We start from the raw sequence: 20,189 nt of genomic DNA on the forward strand, positions 1-20,189 counted from the left end.
GTTAGCCTTTCATATTCCTTACGGTCATTTTCTTTAAGCTTTTTGGTATTAGCAAGGGCAAAGTATGTTTGTCATGCAATTAACACAAGAGGATCTAATATCCGGTTATATGGCGGAATTGGAAAAGCTGGAAGAGTCAACATATATCAACCAACGGTATTCTATCCACCGGTTTCATATCTTCTATTTCAAGCACCGCAATGTGATACAATTGAATGAGTGGCTGAAGGCGATGTCCCAGTACCAAGTCCAGATGGTTTTCAAGGGCTCGCCACACTTCCCTTTATGATAAACTCTGGGGCCAGTGCGTGCCTGTGGGCCCTAAGTCCTAAATTGTGTTGGTCCCCGGAAAGCAATTATTTTCTTGGAAACAGCAGCTAGGGACTCGATGGAGCCCGAGCACTGAACACCGGCCTTTGAATGTCAATTATTAAGTCTGCTTTTGCTAAGGGCGATAAAAACCACTATTATACCGTTGTCTGATCCTTCTGTTATATCCCACGTTCAGTGCTTCCCGTTGCCCTCGTCAGTGAACCGCAAAGAGCCAAAGCCATTGATATATCCAATTTTGTTAAATAGCCCTTGAGTGCACGTCTGCAAGGCAGCATTAAGCTATCATTGCCTGTCGTAGCGATCAGGGTCGACTGCACCGGCCGTGCGGATCGGCGTGGAGCAGGTCAAACGCGCTGACCGGGGCCGTGCACCGGAAAACAGACCCGACCTTTTACGGTGGATGGGCGATCCAAGACGCTTGAGCCGGGATTGGGCTGTCAAGATTTACGTAGCTCCAACCTGTTCAAGTAAATGCTGCGAGGCGGCTCCAAGCGCCACTTCCAGGCCCTGTATATCTTTCTTGGAGAAGGATACTAGCAAAGCGTAAGGCTGATTAAGAAGCAACATGCCTTGACGAATAGAAGTGGTACCATTAGTCAATATGTCGCAACTGCTTTGCCAGTAACTAGGCGACAGATACGCAGTACTCCCGCAGGTGGTTGTGATCTCGCATGTGCCGCGGTTTAGACTTCCAGCTGAATGGATATCAGGTTGACATTATGACTATCTCTATGATTGTCCTACAAAAGTGGCATCACCCCTCGATATCCGTTGTTAAATCTCCGTGAATAATCGGCTTGAATCGACATATACCGCTGTGCTGGGAGTACTAACGTCTGTCAGACGGTGTGACGTGCATAAAGGGTATATGTACTGTCATTTATGCTCCTTGCTTCGCTCTTTTCTTTTAATGATATGGACTAGACGCTCTTTTTAGTCTGAAAGTCATTCTTTTAATTGTGGACAGCGTCACTCGTTATTTCCAGACACAATCTCTCATTATAATTTCAGCAATTTTTCCATGGAACCACAGCCAAGTGGTATATCGGTGAGTGGAGAGTTGCTCCATCCTACAATGATGGAAGACTGACTGTATCCGGTGTATATACAGCAGTCCCTTGGGGTCAACGAATGCTCATTCAACACTAGAAATATTTCACCAATTGACTCGCCCACATCGACATCACCTAGTATAGATAGCCACGATCCTTTTACTCCATTGAGCTGGGATATTTCGCACTCATTCATCAGTCACCCCTCTGGACGAGCCGGCAATCTTACACCAAGGCGAAGAAATATTTGCCAAGCAGGAATGATCTCAACGGACGGTCTATGGCTACCATATAGCGCCGCAGAATATGGACATGTTACCCAAGGCTTGACGGATTTCATTCCGCCAGAACCTATTACACCAACTCAATTCCCCCCCGTTGATCCATTATCATGGTACACGGGGGGTACGGTTACTCCAGCTGCCAAACAGACTGCAACGTCGCCCAGCCAGGTTTACTCTCTCGCATCTGACTCTCCTATCTATACTCCCATGGGCTACTTTTATGGCGCGCCCTTTAACCCTCTAAGAGATTCCCAACATCCTCTACTGCCTGCTGGACCCTTTCAACAACCCCGCCATGCTTTCTGGAAGAAACAAATCAAACCTAACCTCAGACTCGGCTCTCAATCGCCAATAACCAAGCCGCTGGAATACAAATGCAAGAAACCCGGCTGCAACGGACGCTTCAAACGACAAGAACATGTAACGAGACACATGAAAAGCCATCTGGACGAAAAGCCGTACGTGTGCTGGGTGCCCTTCTGCAACCGGGCCTTCTCAAGAGGCGACAATCTCAGCGCCCATTCCAAGACTCATAGCAAACGGTCCGGTCGCAATCGATATGTGTCTACCTTGGATGGAACCAGTCCTGACTATGATCCGGATTTCAGGGGGGAGTTAACACCTGACGGGCGTCCTATTTATGAGTTTACGTTGGGAGAGCCTGTTACTGGGCATGTTGGATTAGGGAACGGTTTGAAGGATGAGACAATTTAATATCTAATATGTTATGCTATTCTGCTATCCTGTCTATAATATGGCATTAGTATTCATTTTTCCTCTGTAACACCACTTCTATACACATTTCTTCCACCAGCTCGCACTCCACCTTTCTGATATATCTCAACTCGTGAGCGAGAGAGCTCCGCGGGTTGACCGATTGGGATCAGATGGACCCATCCGCCAGTGCAGATCAACGCCGTACTATTTTAGTGCCATGATCTATCACCCAGCTGAGGACTGTCAAAGGTGTCTCCCATCGAGCCAGCTCGCTCATTCTTAACTGTAGCTGGTAGTAGTGATTGGCCTCATGATTGTCGCACTAGGCTTCTAGTATGTTTAACCCTAATACATCCATGGCTTCACCCTTTGTGGATGGACTCAAACAAACAGCACGACCTACGCATATCGCATTATATTCTGATTCGTTCTATTGCAACTTAATCCTGCATTAGTGCGTGGGGCCGCTCTCGCAATTCCTGGAATTCACCTCTGCTTGCCTTGTGTCGCCAGTCTTCACCCCGTGGCTGCCCTCTCAGGTTGCCTTTAAGCCATACTAATATTAGACTGGGAACACTGACTCGTATCCGATCTGCGGTCTTCGCATTCAGACGGGAAGCCCGTCCACTTCCCTGCCTTACTGCTCCTTCTTACGTGCCATGCATAGACCTGACCATTTTGCCGCTTGAGGAGCAAACAGTGACCTCCAGAAGTATTAGCTACAAAATATTGTATGCAACTCTGGCGAATTGGGCCAACGTCCGGGGTGATTGTCGGTGATGTCCGGCTGCACGGTGGCGGCTGGTGCTCTACGTCTACGTATGATGCAATATCGAAATGTTCGATCGAGCCATCGAGATCAACGGTGATATAATCATGCACGATATAATGCCGAGAAGGAATACGTCTCCTGTTCTTCGTCCTATTCCGTGAGCCCCGCTGGTGTTGAGGTCAGTCTAGAGCGTGCACATATCTCTGTAGACCTTCATCTTCTATCCACATCCTTCCCACAAAGATATTAGTATGCTCCAGGCCGTCAATAAGCACCAGGGTTATATAAGAAAGTTCGTAGTGGCATAATTTCAACCTTCCACTTCTCGCCATTCAGTATAGAGACTGACACTCCCAGTTCTGAGCCTCATTGGAATCCCCTGTACCAGTATAAACAGCCCTCTTCGGATAAAAGCACAACGGCCGTTGGCGATGGACTGTATCCTGAATTGTGTCGTTCTTCCATGTCGTTGCGATTAGGTTCTCCGGTGCAGCGTCCTCCTCAACCCACGCCATTAATGCCAGGAGGATATCATGCTTTGGATCCGTGAAGCCAGGGACACCGTGCAGACTGGACGAGAGTGTTGGACTCTGATTCGGACCAGCAAAGTACCATGGCGCGTTTACGTTAGTTGGTGTACCGCTGCAGTGCCTATCATATCAATTAGTATTTTACAGCAGGCTGGGGAAGTTAACGTACTGCATTCCAGGGACATAAAAGAACCGAAAGAAATCATCCAGATCAATACCCCTCGGGACCAGAGCACTGGATACCTGGTTGTAATAATACAAACTGCTATCAGTCGGAATGAACCCATCCGCCATTCCATGGTATGTCAACAGTTTCCCGCCCTTCTTCTGGAACGGCGAGATATCAAAGTCGTCGGCAGTCGCATTGCCCGGATCAAGCCTATCTGCAAGCTGAACAATGCTGTAATCAAACTGCTCCTGCGTCCAGTCCTCTCCGAGACCCAGGAAGTAACGCACGTAATCCACGCCCAGCGGATTCCCAGTCCCATTGCCAATAACCACCTCCCACTGCGACTCCGTCCCCGGGAGAAGCGCCGGGAAGACAAACGTCTGGTTCACATCCACATAGTCACTATAAATAAGACGCAGAGTCCCCAACTGTTCCGAACTCAGACACCCCTCCTGCCCCGGCTTCCGACACAGCAACGCCTCCAGATTAAGCCTACACTGCTGCGGCGCCGAAATGATACCATCCACCAACCCATCCTGCGGATCACACTGCCTCAGAATCTCATCCTCAATAACCTGAAACAAACCCAGCGGAATCTGCGCAGGGGAAGGAACATTATAAGTCCCCGCCTTCGTCGTCCACGTCTGCAAATGCGTCGTCCACCACGCCGCCGACCCGGCAATCACCCCGTCAAAGTCGCCCGGGTACATCTCGACAGCCCTCAGACCCTGCCGCCCACCGGTGGAGCAGCCGCTGTAGTAATTGTACTTCAGGGCACTGCCGTAATATGCCTCGATGATTTGCTTGGATAGCACGACCGAGCCGTGCATGGCGCGGTGGCCCCAGTCGGTTAGTTTCTCGGGGGCTTGGTATGCCCAGCGTCCGTCGGAGGAGGTGCTGTTGTGGCCGGTGTCTGTGGACATGGATGCGAAGCCGTAGCGAGCCCCGACGCCCTTTCGATTCTTGTTAGTGTATCTGGACTGTTCATTCCGGAGGGTATGTAGACAAACCACGTCCGCCCAGTTGACGCCGCCAGCGAATCCGCCATTTCCAACAGCTCTAAAGGGAAGGAATTAGCATCTAATATGTGGGAAGTGGTTGTGTGGCTTACAGGAATCTATCATTCCAATCGACCGGCAGGAATAGTCCAAATGAATACGCCGACTCGGGACTCGAGGTGACGTTGATCTGGACGGCGCATAGTTCTGGTAAATCTGTAGGCGATTGCGGGTATGCGATATCACCAGCTGGGACGTGGAAGGTGTCTCCCTCGGCGATATGTGAAGCTGTTAAGACTCTGGCGTTGTGATTCCCGGACGACGATAAATATTTAGAGAATGCCGATTCGGTGCAGGATATTTTGCAGAACGCCTGAACGACAAATAAGCTGCATAGCGCCAGGTACAGAATATAGGAGCCCATTGTCGCAGTGGCTGATTCTGAAGACTGCGGGGTGGTTAAAGCTGGGGTAGGTCGTTAATTATAGTGACATCTGTGTGGAGAACGCTGTACTGCAATAATCAACTAAGGATGCGAATAAATTGGCTATGGATAACCCCTTTTCCGGTAGTTAAACAGCAGACTGTGACCGGGAATGAGGAGCCTCCAGATGCCGGATCGGCGTGCTGCTAAAGTAGATGGCCCGGTGTTACCCCGAGAGATCCACATCCAAATTACAGATTACTTTGTAATTCAGGACTGACAGGCAGTGTGGAGGCAGATGCTATCATCTCGAACCAGTACAATAACAGCCCATCAATTAAGTGTAGGTAGCACTTCTCTCTAATCTGGAAACTGTTTATATTGATCCAGGGAAAACCAGCCCGGTTACAAAGTTCTGCAAGTATACCATGTAAGCGAGCATTCCTATGATCACACGCCGAAGGAATGACTGATAAATGTGGAGCAAGTGCCACGGACTTTGCGAGATCGTGCATCCTCTATATCGGACAGACGGAGCTTGTTTTCAACCCTAATTGTGAAACCCTACCATAATTATCGACAGCGGTTAGCTCATGTTTCCGGCCTGTATTTCGTTCAATGTAAACTCAATTAACCAAACCATACAATAACGGCCGAGAATACATTCTGTCTATGGAGTAGTAACTGCCGTTACCTCAATTCCCAAGGCCATGGATTCCCGACAGCATAGGATGGCTGTCTATATGATACGTAGTAAACGGCCAATTAACCCTGTCAAATGTAGCCAGAGGTCCGTCACCGAGCTTGCAAAAAGTCGCAATTGTATGGAACTTCCAGATGCCATATTAAGCACGCTTGCTGGCCATCAGCATTACTCCTTTCATGCTCGAGGTACTTCATGACCGCCTCACTCAACAGCCTGAGGTCTATATCTTGAGTAAGATAACGGAGGGGGCCTGCATTGAGGTGCCGGTACTTTTGCTTGTTGGGATGATAGTATAGAACATTCGAGGGGAGTGCCACCGACACGGTACAGGAACAGTCCCAGATAATGCCGACCTTCAGGTCTCGTAAAACTGTTTGGCTTCTCAAGGCTAGTCGTTTTTCCTGGTGCAGGCCATGAGGATAAGATAATGTATTAAAGCATTATAAATCCCTTCACGTAGGCGCGTTTGACTAGAAGTCCAAATCAGTCCTAAACCACACAGAAGAACGAACACTGTTGTTGTACATACATGAGACACCACAAGCCTTGCTCTTTGCATACCGGTGACTTCTTTAATCATTTCCATCCGCGTGGTGACCCATTCGCGGAGAGCATCGCTTGCAGTATATGCGGTGCCTGCAATGTAAAGTGGCCATAGCAGGGGCAGAGCATGAACAGCTCTCAGACTTCCTGCTTTGACTGGCTTACCGCAAGATTGGAGGATATATGGCACGCTGTAACATATATGGCTTGCGTTTTCGTATATTTCCGCGTCAGAAGTTCTGAGCATGGCTCTGTGTGGTATGTGTAAGGAATCGGATGGTGAAACAGATGGTGCTTTCAAGAGTATTGATATAGCCTCAACGATGATCTGGTGAAGAATAATGCGCGCACAGCGCAGCAGATTCCAGGTGTGGGCGATATCAGCGCTAGGATATATATCGTATCGTCCAGTGTACGCTAAAATAGATTCGTCTGGGCTGGTCACGGTTTCATATCTATATTCTGATGGAAGGTTCTCAGACCAGTACACAAAGTCATGATCGACCGACAACAGTTCGGAGATAAGTTGAGGTAGTTTGGCCTCGTTCGTAATATCCTCTTTGGCCAAGGCCAAAATGGAGCAGGCTTTGACTATTATGTTGGCTAATCTGGCAGCGGGTGCTTCTTGCGCTGTTTCATAATGACGGGCCTCGTTTAACCAGTTTACTAAGATTAACGGTACCCGCGCCTGACGTTGCAGACAGTTGATAAGCTACTATTCCATTAGAATACCGATTGCATAGGTATTTCCTAAGGGACTCACAAGTTCAGTGCGCAGGTTGAGAAATATAGATCGGCCTATCCTATTCCGCAGTTGGCTTACTCCTCGGAGCTGTATTAGTGCCAAGGCACCATCCACATGCCTATCCCATGGGTTCAGATCGTTGTCGAAATCCAGAGTGACTGTCTGGTTGAGGAATTGTTACAATCAGCTGGTCAATTCCTACGTTTTAAAGACTTACTTCATACAAGGCCAGAAGCATCACGCTGACTAGCATCTGGTCAGATGCTGCTTCAGCAGGATCAGCTAGACCAATTCGGATATCGCGAATAGCACGAGAATACGACTGACTCGCTGCCTGAATCAACGTGGACGTATTCCGCAGATAGGCTAGGCTAGCCGATCCCACAGCAATGGCCAGATTGGCCAAGTATCCGTGTCCTGTCGCTCGCGCGTATATCGTGGAGAAACAGTCAGGATGGCTGGAGGATGGCCCAGCCCCATTCACAAGGTAATGGTGGAAAAAGAAATGCAGACCCTGTTGTTCGGGTGAAAGCGTGATCATCATCCAAGGATCATGAGGTGGCTCAGTGGACTGATAAGCCGTAGCCTTCTTTTGAGGTAATTTAGGGCTTACGGAGACTGCCTGGTTGCTGCAAATTGACCGAACCGGCAAGTAATTGTCAAAAAGAAAACCACTTCTGTCTAACGTCTCCGCGGTTTGATCCTGGAATTCGAGGGAGTGCTGGTCTCGGTATCCATCACATCTAGAACCGGCCCTGACGCATTGTCGACACGTTGGGCGAGACAAGTCACACTGGCCCTCGAATTGTTTAGTAGGGCTTCAAGATTTGTGCAAGAGCAAGGTTCGATACCTTTCTTCTTTTGACTCGGCATTCCAGGCACGCTCTGCTGGGCTTCCCACGATAGACCATTGTCTCATGGCTTGGTTGTGAATCGACCTGAGCTGAGACGAGCCTTCGAGCGGAAGACTATGGGAGGAGCATCTCCCCGACTGTCATAACTAACGTTATCCAGTGTAATAGCTTGGTTGGTAAGTCAGTGTTGACTTGGTCAAGAAAGTGCTTTGTAAGCCATTCCGGAGTCGGACTAAAGAAGATCCCGTCGAGGTGGTTACTGGATTCGGCATAGCGTTGCCGCCTGCGTGGGTCAGTGGGGAAGAGGAGCAACATTTACAGATCTCCTTCTTTCTTCCACAAGCCCCATAACCTCGAGCTGAATTCCATTTCCGGGGGCTATACATGTGACGTGATGGACCATCAGAACATTCAAGAAGTTTTCGAAATCTTTATAAATCATGCGCCTTCTCAAAAGTATCCTTCATGACCAGTGGCTGCTGAATCAATTACAATATTCTGCCCTTTACCACATCTCTGAATCCTCTTACCCTTTGAAACCATGTCTCAAACCGTTGCCTTTGTCTCAGGAGCGACTGGCCACCAAGGCGGTGCTACCGCGCGCGAACTCTTGAAATCAGGAGTCAAAGTCCATGCCCTCGCTCGGGACCCGTCCTCCAAGTCCGCTATTGATCTCCAGCGCCTGGGTGCCCACCTGTTCCCCGGTGATTTCGACAATTTGTCCTCCTTGAAGGCTGCGATGACAGGTGCTACTGCAGTCTTTCTCAATGTAATGCCCATCGTATCCGACACCAAACGGGAGGTGATCCACGCAAAGAATATCATCGATGCCGCGATTGCGTCCGGAACAGTTACCAGTATCGTCTATTCAAGCGTGACAATGACCGGCAGACACGACGAGTTCCCGAATTGGGGCCCCGACTACCCACTGGCGTGGTACTGGGAGAACAAGGCCCAAATCGAGTCAATGGTGCGAGGGTCGGGGCTGGAATACTGGACCATTCTTCGGCCTGCATTCTTGATGCTTAACTATCTCCTGCCGAAGGCGTCGTACATGTTTCCTGATTTGGTTCAGCGCCGGGTCTTTTTGTCGGCATACAAACCTAGCACTGCAATGACGATTCTCGATGGTGATGACGTCGGGAAGTTTGCCGCTGCTGCGATTGTTGAACCGTTGGCATTTCACAAGCATGAGATAGACTTGGGTGTGGAATCTCTTACCCCGGCGGAAATTGTGCGGGAGCTGAGCCGGGTTTCTGGAAAGGATGTTTCCCTCCAGTTCTATGATGAGAAGGAGGTGGAGGAGCGTGCGTTGACAGACCTTCTGATTCAGAGCCATGTGTGGGCAAATGAAGTTGGGTACCAGGTCAACTTCAAGGATCTCGAGAAATACCCGATCCGTCTGACTACGTTCGCGGAGTATCTTGAGAAGCATCGGGAGGAGGTTCTACAGATGTTGGGCTGAACGTGGCCTGCATTTTTTGTACTAGCCCTGTACACCGGGAAAGGTACAGAGATCCCCGAAGACATCCTAAAGACTCGAGCATTCGCCTCTGAAATGATATATGTCTAATTTAGCGGCAAATTTAGCTACGGAAAAGAGTTTATTTCAGCTACAAATAACTCCAGGTCTTGGCCGACCGTACTTGCGCTGAGCACAAGCAGCAATACTAGTAATAAAGCTACTTAATGCACTAAGCAGAAGGCATTTCCCGTCCTCCTGGGGTCGAGTGCGGTGCAACAGGGCAACCACGTCGGGCAAGATTCGAGAAGCCACTAGCATATGTCCAGCATCGCCATTGGCTGTTGAACATACGAATACGGTGGTGGGGAATATTTGCCAAGAAATGATAGTTAACATGGGGCTAAAACCGCAACCAAGACCAGTTTCCTAAAAGGGAAATTCCTTGACCTGCTGCTTGACATGCTGGTGGGTTATACCCCGATCTTCGCAAGTGATGGGGCTATGCAAGTAGATCTTCGTTACGAGTGATTCATGGGAGAGATTAAGATATCTCAGTTTTTAAGAACCCCTGAATAGGAGTGCTATACAATGCCTCCAATACATAAACCATCATCCGTTCATACAAGGCAGTCGTTCACGGCGTACAAGCAGTATGAAGTAATAGAGCCAGCCTGGCAAGGTATCGGCAAGTATGCTATACCCGATATAATTCCATCCCAGGAGGCACGGCCATCACAAACACCATACAGGTTAAACGGTATTAACCTCAAACCCATCCTTGTGAGTTCCTTGACCCGAGACCCGTCGTCGAACATGTGTATCCCGACAAGCCAGGACGAAGAAGAAGGTGTGAAGAACCCTGACGCAATATTAGCAACATCGCGTAAATCGATTTCCAAAGTCACGCACGCAATTATAAGCAAGAAGGTTGCGGCAATCGCATTGCCATGCATATATCCAGCGGTATCCGCAGCTAGGGCGTTGACGATTCCAAAGACGTAGTGCACTGCTGCGAGCGCAAAGTCCAGTGCGATATGGAAGCCTGGATGGAAGAGACGGTCGTTGTAGGTGAGGAACGAAATCAGGGTTGACCAGATGGTTGCGACTCCGAGCTGTGAACGGTGGATTAGTTAGCAGAGCTTTTTTTTTATTCATGAAAAAGGAACAGGGATCATACGATAATGTAATATATCATCCCGGATGCAGGGTAATGGGATCCCACTGCTATACAAATGATGCCTACTGTAGCGATGGCAGCGTCAAGGACTCGGACAACAGTTCTCGGGCCTGGGGTCTCAGCGGACCAAAGATTGCGAATGATGGATCCCATGCTGACTAGGTAGAGGCTGGTTTGTGTGTATAATATCGACGTTTGGAAAATAGAGGGAAGTAGAGAGAAGAATAGAGGGAGGTCGGGTTGAGCGAGCGGTTAAATAAGTGTCAGGGCATACTCCAACCAGCCGAAATACCTGCAGCGAGGCAGTGTCGTGCACATCATTTCCTTCAACGCATCTCAGTGACGCAGCCAGTTCAACCTTGCATTCAGACTACATTTATCTCGCCGGAGGTTATCGATTATTTGTCAATGTAAAGCGAGGACCCGGTTTTACTCGTCGGATGGGGGCTTCCTCTGTTACTGGTAGATGGGCACTAGATATGCTATGACTAGTTCCCACTTTCTGAGTTCTACAGATGGATCCATTCATGTTGCAGTAGCTCAGCCGCAGACTTTCGAGACCTAGGGTCGATTTCAAGCAGTCCCTTGATGAAATCAACAAATATCGGCACTTCGGCCTCAGGCATATCGATAGGTTTTAGGAAAGGTTTTGTTTGGCCGGCAATCAGGCGTTCAAGGCAGGTAGGTTTCAAGTTAGGAATTCGAAGAAGATTTCCTGGCAGACCTTGGTTAAAAGAATGGCAGGATGTTAGCAGGGGTCAATATGCTTACCCTCCTTGTCAAAGAAATGTGCGGCGTTATTCCCTTTTTCTATAAAGCCAAGTGGAAATTGGCCGAGAACTTCAATGATCCTGGCTAGATGGTCATCTTCGGCTGTCCAGGTCCCATTCGCTGATGCTTCCCCGGAGAAAAGGACTATTCCTTGAACAAGCTCCATCACCTGCAGTGTAATGGTTAGAATACATCGCACCATGACACCGAAGTCTATTAAGATGTCCTTACAAGGCACCCGAGACTCCATATGTCCACACCAATATCCAAAGGAGCACCTATCGTCACTTCAGGCGCCCTTAGGGCTGGCGACTGGATAGAATCTGACAGATGATGTTCTCTCCAAGATGCTATTATCAGTCAGTTATGTGCGAAAGAGATTGAAATAGCCTACCTACCGACACCGAAGTCGATTAGCCTGACATGGAGATGTTTTGTTTCCGAGACGAGCGGCGTTGGAATGACCTCTCGAAGAGGAACACCACGTTGAGAGTTGGTCCGCGCGGGAACTTGCGACAGATAATGGGAAATAGTGCTGTTTGGATTTTCCAGCTCTAGAAGTATATTCGTTGGTTTCAAATCTATGAGCAAGGTAGGTGTCAGCAATATAATACACGACCGATAGGATTTGCCTACCGGTATGAATGATCCCACACTCTCTATGGAGGAAGTCAAGCCCAAGAAGAAGCTGCCGCGTGATGACTTTCACTACGTTTACAGGTAGTTTTCCATCTTCATGCCTGGCGGATTGGAAGTCCAAGTGATGCCCTAGGACATCAAACGCCAAGCAAACATGATCTCCATTGGGTCCTGTATGCGTGAAATGCTCCAGAAGATGGGACACGTAGTTTCGACCGAGATGAGAACTTCGCCTAGCCACTTCCGAGATTCTGAAGAGAATTTCTCTCTCGAAGATGTCATGGTGACCGCCGTAACAATCAGCCCTCAGCATCTTGAGTGTTACATATCTTTGGTGCCTGGCTGGTCTGTTAGCATAGTATGCGACGATAAGAAACAACACACTTAGAATCTCTAGCTAGCCAAACTGTGGAATATTGCCCGTATCCCAGTTTCCTTAGGATGGTGTATCGGTCGTGATGGAAAGTATCACCCAAGCAAATTGGATGGAAACCACCAGTCTGGTAATAGTCCGGCTCTTCCGTGACTGCGCCAGAATTAACACGCCCTAGCGGTGCCCGTTGAGGGGGCTTCCCAAAGAACTTCCAGACTCGGGATCGCATTTGGAATAAGGACGTTTTGATTAGACTCGTCATCTTTACAGATTTCCTCAATATCACGGATAGAACAAAGTTTGGGAGTGCCGCCAGAGGAAAAAGCACGGCTGGTGAATATTCGAGAACCGAGTACGTATTTACGTTGGGGCTTCAGTCGCGTCGGAATCTGGCCGCCTTGGCAATTTCACACGGTACATGCTATGTAATAACAAGCAAATTGCGTAACTACTATTTCTACCATCTGGCTCAATAAAAGCGGTCCGTGAACGAACAGAATTCCAGCAGGTAGCTTTCTAGGTTTCAACTAAGTATAAACGAGTGTAAAGGCTTGACATGTCAGTCCTAGCATTCCCTCAGTTTCCATGCACACGCAAGAGACGTCCTAAGAACGGAAACTCTATGCAACCAAGTGTCAGGCATCTAATCCAGACAGGTTTCAACAAGGAACCCAGACACAACCCTTTTTAATATTCCCAAGCAGCAGCAGTTGCGTTCCCAAATAGAGCATACTCATGAGCACTCGTAGTGAAAGGAACACAGGCATCAAGCTTCTGTCCGCGAGGGGGCTTTGCGTCCTCACTGTTGACGAAAACCTGGTAGATGTCGTTGTTATAAGGGCAGGCCAAGAAGCCGTCAATGCCGTCGGCCTGGAAGGTCCACTGGCCGTACTCGGAGCCGGGGATGTATTCGAACCCGGTGTAGATGCCGTCGGGCTTGCTGTGGGTACCGTCGGCTTCGATGTAAGTTCCATTGGGGCCGGTGGCTCTGACGGCGTAGTCGGAATCGACGTAGACGACTTGGCCGGGGACGACGGTGTCCTGTTCCAACGTTGTTAAAGATGGTGCTTTGTGGTGTAAAGGGTGAAAGGAAAGGAAATTACCAAGGTGAAGGCATCCTTCAGTACGGTATCCTTGCCAGGCGGGCATTTACCGGCCGCTTCCACCTTGGGAGGACAGTAGGAGTCGGTGAATCCGTCGCCTTTACCAAGGTAGAAGAAGGAAGACGAAACGGCCAGGGCACGATACTGTACAGGGCCTTCGCTGACGACCACCACATCGAAGCGAGGAGGCTGCTTCTCAACGGGCTTCGAGTAAGCGGCAGCCAGGAAGGGCGCGATAGCGAGAACAGTAGAGGGCTTCATTTTCAAAGTCTTTAAATAATGGATGATTGTGCTGTGTTGATTGCTTCTGGAGTTGATGACCACGACAATAATTCTACGGTTGATAGAAGGTATTTATATGTGAAGGGATGCAACTGAGGCAGTTCGAAATTACCTCTTTTGGCAAATCGTCAATGTACTGAAGGTCGCATTTAGGGGCGACTCCCTGGATCCACTGGGGCCGATTTGACAGGGCTGTGCAAGATATCCATCGTACGACTTCACCTCGACCCTGGCATCGCATAGCGTGGGCAGTCTTGCGCCTGATAGTACATGTTTGACAAAATACCCACATTCCGGTGGAGGCGCATTTCTACCTTGCAGGATGACTGCCAGAGATAATCTTATAATCTTATTCATAGCCACGTCTCACGTGGGGATGAGGGTATACGAGACCAGTTTCCTATTTAGGAAGGCAGCCCTAAACCAATATGGGTTGGCCCTGCCGATCATGGAATCGTTCCTTCCATGGTTGCAAGCAAATAATGGCAGCTTCTTGTCCTACGCACCGAGGTTGTCTCCGCATAGGATAACCTGCAGTTACTGGGAATTGCTTAAGTTGCCTCGAAAAGGTGTCTGACAATATCACAACAGAATGCAGGTTCGCCAGCGTCCTGCAATTATCAAAATCTGAACTCCTTAATAGTACGATAAAATAGCACTGAGTAGTTTGCATCCTTCTCCTGGGTTACGGTATTTGCAAGTCTGGTCGATGAAATAGGATAACTAGGGCAAACAATAAATATAGGCTGCGCTTACCCTGACTTGACCCTTACATCTGGCATCCAGTCGTGCCCAGTGATCTCAACGCTCGTCTTCAGTTATGTAGTAGTTATTTAGGTTTATCCTCTAAATAGGGCTTTGTTCAACGCGGGGTCTCGGTACAAAATGTTCAATTTCAGCCGAAGGGCCGATGAGCCGGCCACCGCTTGACTTGTACGAGTTACGCCTGTTGTATCCCCGCTGTTGATCCACAGAGCTCCACTTGCTGGCTTGTGCCTTTGCGGGGAACCCACTGCCTGAACGGCCTGATATCGTAGGTGACAGTAACACCCTGCACATATTGCTCTGTATAGAACCAGCAGCCGACGCAGTAATGGACTCCGGAATCGGCAGCGATAAGAGCCCTAAACAGTCGCTTGGGCGCGTTCGGCGCAAACGAGCCTCAAAGGCCTGTCTTCCTTGCCGGGCGCGGAAAGTCCGATGTGATGTTGCCGTCCGTGGCAAGCCGTGCACGAATTGTCGGTTGAATGATGGGGATTGTGTGGTGGTTGGGAGGCCGTCGAAATAGTAAGTCTACTGCCCTATGTAGTACTCTGGCTGATATGGATTGGGTACAGTCGTGTCCGGGGTAAGGCAGAGCGCAAGGTAAATGACGAGGCCTTGGACTGTATTACGCCCCTGTCAATAGATCGTGATGGACTACATGGATCAGTGTCGCAGTCGCAGGCCAGGTCGCCCTCTGCTAATTATCCCCACCCCAACTGGTCTATGCCCTCCCTAGACGAGGCGAGTACGGACTTCTGGCAGAGTAGCTGGACGCCCTCGCCATATCTGGTGGGACAAGAGGATATAGGTCATCTAGGTGGCATCTCGTACGAGGCACAGACAAATGTAGACGGTCTCTCGTCGATTCTAGGCAAGTACAACGGGGACTGTAAAGTCCAAATAAACTGACACAGGATGCAGACAAGCAAAGTCCAATCACTACTGCAGCCGACGATATCAACAGCGGTCTACTGCAAGAAATCTGCGGTATAATCGGGGCCGATCAGACAAAAGCCCCATTCATAAACCAGTCCCGACACCCTCTCATCAAGTTCGACGACTTCTCGCAGAATGAACCCCAGGATATCCAGTTCTTGCGAGCGAATGGGTGTTTTCATATTCCCCTAGCACCGGCTCTGGGCGAGTTCATGCGCCAGTACTTTCTATACGTACACCCTCTCCTCCCCATGCTCGACGAGGCAGCATTCTGGGACGCTTTCGATGGTCTGAGTTCAGGCCCCAGCCTCGATTTTCCAATTTCCATCTTCACTTTCCAAGCCATGCTCTTTGCATGCTGTAGTGTATGTGCTTGACCTTCTCATAGGGCCTTCACTGATAGAATGTCAGTTTGTCTCTTCATCAGTACTCCGTTCCATCGGGCTTGGGAGCATCAGAGAAGCACGCAAAGTGCTGTACCGGCGAGCAAAGGTTCACCCACCGGTCATCTCAATCATGAAATCTCAAGCTGATGTTCTCGTTTAGTTATTGTTCGACTTCAACGGCAAAAGAGACCCTATCGCGACGGCACAAGGCGCCCTACTACTGTCCTATTCCCCAGACACCAACGACCGCCGCACCAATTCCTTCTGGCTGAGCGTCGCAATCCAGAACTCAAAGAACGCAAACGCACATGCATACGACATACTCACCAATATCCCAGAGAAAGAAAAACTAAGAAAGAAACGGCTCTTCTGGTGCTGTATTCTCCGAGACAGGATTCTCCCCCTGGGCGTGCGCCGCTCGATATACATCACAAACACACATTTCAACTTCAGCACGAATGCCCCGTTAACTGCCCAGGATCTCGAAGGCGAGATATCCCGGTCAAAGGTCTACAGTCCGCGAGCAAAAAGGTCACTCGCGGAACTGGTGGCGAGTCTCTGCGAACTCGCCGTCATTTTAACTGATGTTATCATGCTTCTATACCCGGTTGATGAATTGCCGGCGTCTTCGTTCCCTGGCAATTCCATCCCAATCACAAAGCAGCAGTCGCTCATCGAGCGAGCGAGATCAGATCTCACTCGCTGGTACGAGGGCGCTGTTGTGAAATTCCCTACTCCGGCTGGTATTGGCGATGCCCATGAATCAGTGGTCTTATATACGAACCTCATGTATCTCTACTACCAGTGAGTTCTCGGGTATTTAAAACGGGTCAAAAAAAAGCATAGATTAACATTGGCAGCTCCGCCCAAATGGCACTATGCCATCACGAACTCCTCGTTTCGAAAGCAGGTCATAACTCGCCAAATGACAACCTCGCACAGGCGCAGCTTCACCGGATAAAGACGACCCTCCAGGACGAAGCAACAAGCATCGCCGATATAATGAAAGAGCTCCTACAGTTGAAGTTAACACGATACCTCCCGATTACCGCGTAAGTCCCATTCAAACTTTGGGGGACGTTCTAGGTCTTGGTGTAATTTCTAATAATCAATGTAGGGTCGCATATATCGCCCTTCCATTAACCCTCAGCATCCTCGACGTCAAACTCTCGCTCACAGACTTCCAATCCGCGACCCGGCAACGCCGATTACAGATCTTCACTGAAGCTATGAAGGTGCTACAGTTCCATTACGACGGGACGGATCGTGTCTCTGACGCTATCGAGAGAGTCATCCGCCATCTTGCCATCAGTAAAAGCCCAGAGAGTGCCCCGGCAAACAACAGTGCCTTTTCCAGCGAGCAGAATGGAGATAAAGGTAAGGAGAGAGCACAGCAAAGAGTTACCGAATGGGGCGATGTCCTTGTTCGCCGCCCTGGTTGCTATTTGCGTATTGCGATGACACTCGATTTGGCCATGTCGCGGGGTGAGTATCCAGACGAACAGGCTTTTCCTACTTGGCTACAGACGAGTAGCCTGGCGAGTAGTCTTCCGCTGTGCGGTCCCAATCAAAACGGAGAAAGGGCCAGTGGAATCGATGGTTTGGGTACTTATCACGGCCGGATAGAGGCAGAGGCAGAGTCTGCAGGGGATAGTAGGTCTCATGGACATTTTAATGCAGCGGATCAGGCCCTGCAATACGGATACGGGGTCAATTCGCATGGAGTCCATGACTCTGTGAGAGTACTCCGGGTTGAAAACATGCTGCAGCCGTCCGGGTTCGAAAATGCGTCTCTAGACACGAACTCCGCGAGAGACTGGTTACTGGATGCGCAGATATCCGGCGTTCTGCAGGACTTTTGCTAGATATTGTCTTTGAGATACATTTTCCCAGTTCATTAATTCATCATATTCAAGCCCATAGTGAAGGTTGGACAGGATGCAGTGCCTATCCCGCCGTGGAAGTAAATACAAGATCCAAATCCGCGATAGACATCGTGAAGAAATCCTTCGATTCATTCAGTAGCCGCTGCCCATTCTCTCCCGGTGCAAAGCGAATATTAAACTCTGTTACTAGAAGTGCTGTTGTCATGCGCAGCTCCATCAGCGCCACCTGTTTTCCCACGCACGAAAATGATCCTGTAGAAGTCGGAAGTTAGCTATGTACGTGACAATGGTGATTATTGGAAGTTGAACGCACCAAGCGAGAATGGCGCAAAAGCTGCCTTGTTCTTTACGAGCCCCGGCTTCGAGGTCCAGCGCTCTGGGATGAATTCATCTGCTTTCTCATAGCAGCTCTCGACTGACGGTTATAAGTTAACTGTCTTTCTCTTATAGTCTTTCTGGTTAACTCACGTCTTCCAATCGAATAGCTCGGTGAAACCACAGTAGTATGCCCAGGAATAAAAGTCTCTCCAATCTTGATCCCCTCCGGGGGCGTCAGGCGAAGCGTACCTGAAGGGACCGGTGGGTGCAGACGCAGAGTCTCGTTTATGATGGCATTCAGCAACTCGGCGCTTTGGAGAGTCTTGAAGGAGAAACTCCCATCTGATTCTCGCAGCGAGTTCAGTTCTTTCCGGAGTTTATCCTGCATTGCTGTATCCCTGGCTAAGTGGTAGAACATGAATGTAAAGGTCGATGCGGTGGTGTCACTGTATTGTCCGTTAACAGGATTATATGGCTGTGGGTATACAACTGGTGAATTACCTCCCCGCCACCACGATGAGTCGGGAATCACTATGCAAGAGAGCCTCTGCGGCCTTGCGCTGGCTCTTTTCCACCTTCTCGCTCGACTCAATGAGCCAGGACATGAGGTCTGGCACACCCATTTGAATCTAAACACTTATTAGCCTTGGACATTACAACAGATTCATATACAAACCCCCTTCCTCTTCTCAACCTGCTCCGAACACCACTCAACAAACGCCTTAAACCCACCCCCCAGCCCCGGAATACTCGTAAGAATACAAAACGCCCACGGAACCGGCCCTAAGACCCCCAGCGGCGCCATGCCCTCTTTGAGCAAGTTCAGCGCAAAATGCGGCCTGCCCGTTTTCAGCATCTCGAACGACCGCCCGAATGCGATGTCCCCCATCACGTCGAAACTGTAGAAGTGGAACCAGTCGGACGCGCTGATGGGGTGGTCGCCTTGTGCTGAGAGTCGCGAGATTTGGGCTTGCAGGGCCCGCGAGTACCCCATTATTCGGTCTTCGTAGGCGCGGAGGGCTTTAAGTATGGTTAGGTGCTGCATTATGTAAGTTAGAGGGATAGCAGACCTTTTGCGCCAAAGCCCCTATCCCAGATCCGGCGTCTTGCGTCGTGCGATTTCTTGTCGCGCAGGGTATGCAGCGAGATAACGGGGTGGTTGGCGTCGTACCAGGGGGCCTTGGAGCATTTCGATGAAGGGCCAAGAAGGATTGGAACGGCGTCGGGGTCGAAGATTGTTATTTCCGCTGGGCCTGTATGTATATCAGATAAATGACAGGCTTTGTCTTTTTGTCAGTTCTCACCGGTGCGAACGTAGTCACCGTACTTCTCCCGTAGACTATTCAGCTCCATGTAGTTGTTCGACTTCGGCGCCAGTTTCCAAACATGCCATAGCTTGGTTGCTCGTGCTTTACGGGGTCCTGGGAAGTTTCTGAGCCGGTGGAAGAAGACTCTATATAGAATGATGCTGGTGTAGAGGGCCGCGTAGTATGAACACCCTAGTTGGGTTGTCAGGGCAATAGCCTGGACTGCGTCTAGGACAGTGTACTTCCACAAGTAGATAAATGTCACAATCGGGATTAGTAGCGCAATTCTCAGCAAATAAGGAGCGGAGAGATGGTGTTCGCCATGCAAGAAATAAGTCCAGTGGCTGAGTGTCCCTGCTGCTGCTGCATAGGCACAGAGCACGGGAGTGGACGCCACAACAAGAGTCATTGTTGCTGTTGAAGATTGCAAACTCTTACTTGAGCACGAAGAGGTGATTACAATCCGGCCTATTTGTATTGGGCGTTTTATCTGGGGAATCCGATTGCTTTGCGGGGTTGTTCGTCGATCTGTGGGTTGGTATGGGGATTTTAACCGCAGCCGAATTACAGCCGGTTCTATGGCAACACTCGGTAACTGGGAAGCCGAGTTAAAATCCATTTGCCACTGTAAAGAGTTCCGAACGTATTACTGGC

At 49.5% G+C, this 20,189-nt stretch overlaps 9 protein-coding genes across 9 annotated transcripts; 3 read left to right on the plus strand and 6 right to left on the minus strand.

The window, feature by feature from the left end:
* Positions 1-1,645: 1,645 nt before the first annotated feature.
* On the plus strand, positions 1,646-2,383 carry APUU_11452S (C2H2-type zinc finger protein; the record flags this gene model as incomplete). The annotated part of the gene is made up of 1 exon (XM_041697544.1): positions 1,646-2,383. One exon carries the CDS (start codon positions 1,646-1,648, stop codon positions 2,381-2,383), a length of 738 nt encoding a protein of 245 aa, XP_041550818.1.
* A 1,107-nt stretch (positions 2,384-3,490) lies between these two features.
* On the minus strand, positions 3,491-5,279 carry APUU_11453A (uncharacterized protein; the record flags this gene model as incomplete). Its single annotated transcript, XM_041697545.1, has 4 exons — positions 3,491-3,809; positions 3,858-4,810; positions 4,868-4,916; positions 4,969-5,279. The coding sequence occupies 4 exons, from the start codon at positions 5,277-5,279 to the stop codon at positions 3,491-3,493; spliced, it is 1,632 nt and encodes a 543-aa protein (XP_041550819.1).
* A 1,158-nt stretch (positions 5,280-6,437) lies between these two features.
* Positions 6,438-8,184, minus strand: APUU_11454A (Zn(II)2Cys6 transcription factor; the record flags this gene model as incomplete). The annotated part of the gene is made up of 5 exons (XM_041697546.1): positions 6,438-6,455; positions 6,515-7,240; positions 7,292-7,435; positions 7,491-8,066; positions 8,125-8,184. The coding sequence occupies 5 exons, from the start codon at positions 8,182-8,184 to the stop codon at positions 6,438-6,440; spliced, it is 1,524 nt and encodes a 507-aa protein (XP_041550820.1).
* A 484-nt stretch (positions 8,185-8,668) lies between these two features.
* On the plus strand, positions 8,669-9,592 carry APUU_11455S (NmrA/HSCARG family protein; the record flags this gene model as incomplete). The annotated part of the gene is made up of 1 exon (XM_041697547.1): positions 8,669-9,592. One exon carries the CDS (start codon positions 8,669-8,671, stop codon positions 9,590-9,592), a length of 924 nt encoding a protein of 307 aa, XP_041550821.1.
* Positions 9,593-10,342: 750 nt separating this feature from the next.
* On the minus strand, positions 10,343-10,922 carry APUU_11456A (uncharacterized protein; the record flags this gene model as incomplete). The annotated part of the gene is made up of 3 exons (XM_041697548.1): positions 10,343-10,451; positions 10,502-10,704; positions 10,836-10,922. 3 exons carry the CDS (start codon positions 10,920-10,922, stop codon positions 10,343-10,345), a joined length of 399 nt encoding a protein of 132 aa, XP_041550822.1.
* A 356-nt stretch (positions 10,923-11,278) lies between these two features.
* Positions 11,279-12,492, minus strand: APUU_11457A (uncharacterized protein; the record flags this gene model as incomplete). Its single annotated transcript, XM_041697549.1, has 5 exons — positions 11,279-11,484; positions 11,541-11,709; positions 11,772-11,890; positions 11,939-12,121; positions 12,177-12,492. The coding sequence occupies 5 exons, from the start codon at positions 12,490-12,492 to the stop codon at positions 11,279-11,281; spliced, it is 993 nt and encodes a 330-aa protein (XP_041550823.1).
* Positions 12,493-13,239: 747 nt separating this feature from the next.
* On the minus strand, positions 13,240-13,916 carry APUU_11458A (uncharacterized protein; the record flags this gene model as incomplete). The annotated part of the gene is made up of 2 exons (XM_041697550.1): positions 13,240-13,593; positions 13,656-13,916. 2 exons carry the CDS (start codon positions 13,914-13,916, stop codon positions 13,240-13,242), a joined length of 615 nt encoding a protein of 204 aa, XP_041550824.1.
* A 1,114-nt stretch (positions 13,917-15,030) lies between these two features.
* APUU_11459S (uncharacterized protein) lies at positions 15,031-17,889 on the plus strand (the record flags this gene model as incomplete). The annotated part of the gene is made up of 7 exons (XM_041697551.1): positions 15,031-15,224; positions 15,275-15,591; positions 15,624-16,003; positions 16,050-16,130; positions 16,185-16,828; positions 16,885-17,076; positions 17,142-17,889. The coding sequence occupies 7 exons, from the start codon at positions 15,031-15,033 to the stop codon at positions 17,887-17,889; spliced, it is 2,556 nt and encodes an 851-aa protein (XP_041550825.1).
* An 82-nt stretch (positions 17,890-17,971) lies between these two features.
* Positions 17,972-19,944, minus strand: APUU_11460A (cytochrome P450; the record flags this gene model as incomplete). The annotated part of the gene is made up of 7 exons (XM_041697553.1): positions 17,972-18,162; positions 18,224-18,325; positions 18,379-18,674; positions 18,730-18,857; positions 18,905-19,248; positions 19,299-19,481; positions 19,533-19,944. The coding sequence occupies 7 exons, from the start codon at positions 19,942-19,944 to the stop codon at positions 17,972-17,974; spliced, it is 1,656 nt and encodes a 551-aa protein (XP_041550826.1).
* Positions 19,945-20,189: the final 245 nt, after the last annotated feature.

Source organism: Aspergillus puulaauensis, chromosome 1 (assembly GCF_016861865.1).
Source record: "Aspergillus puulaauensis MK2 DNA, chromosome 1, nearly complete sequence".
Lineage (NCBI taxonomy): Eukaryota > Fungi > Ascomycota > Eurotiomycetes > Eurotiales > Aspergillaceae > Aspergillus > Aspergillus puulaauensis.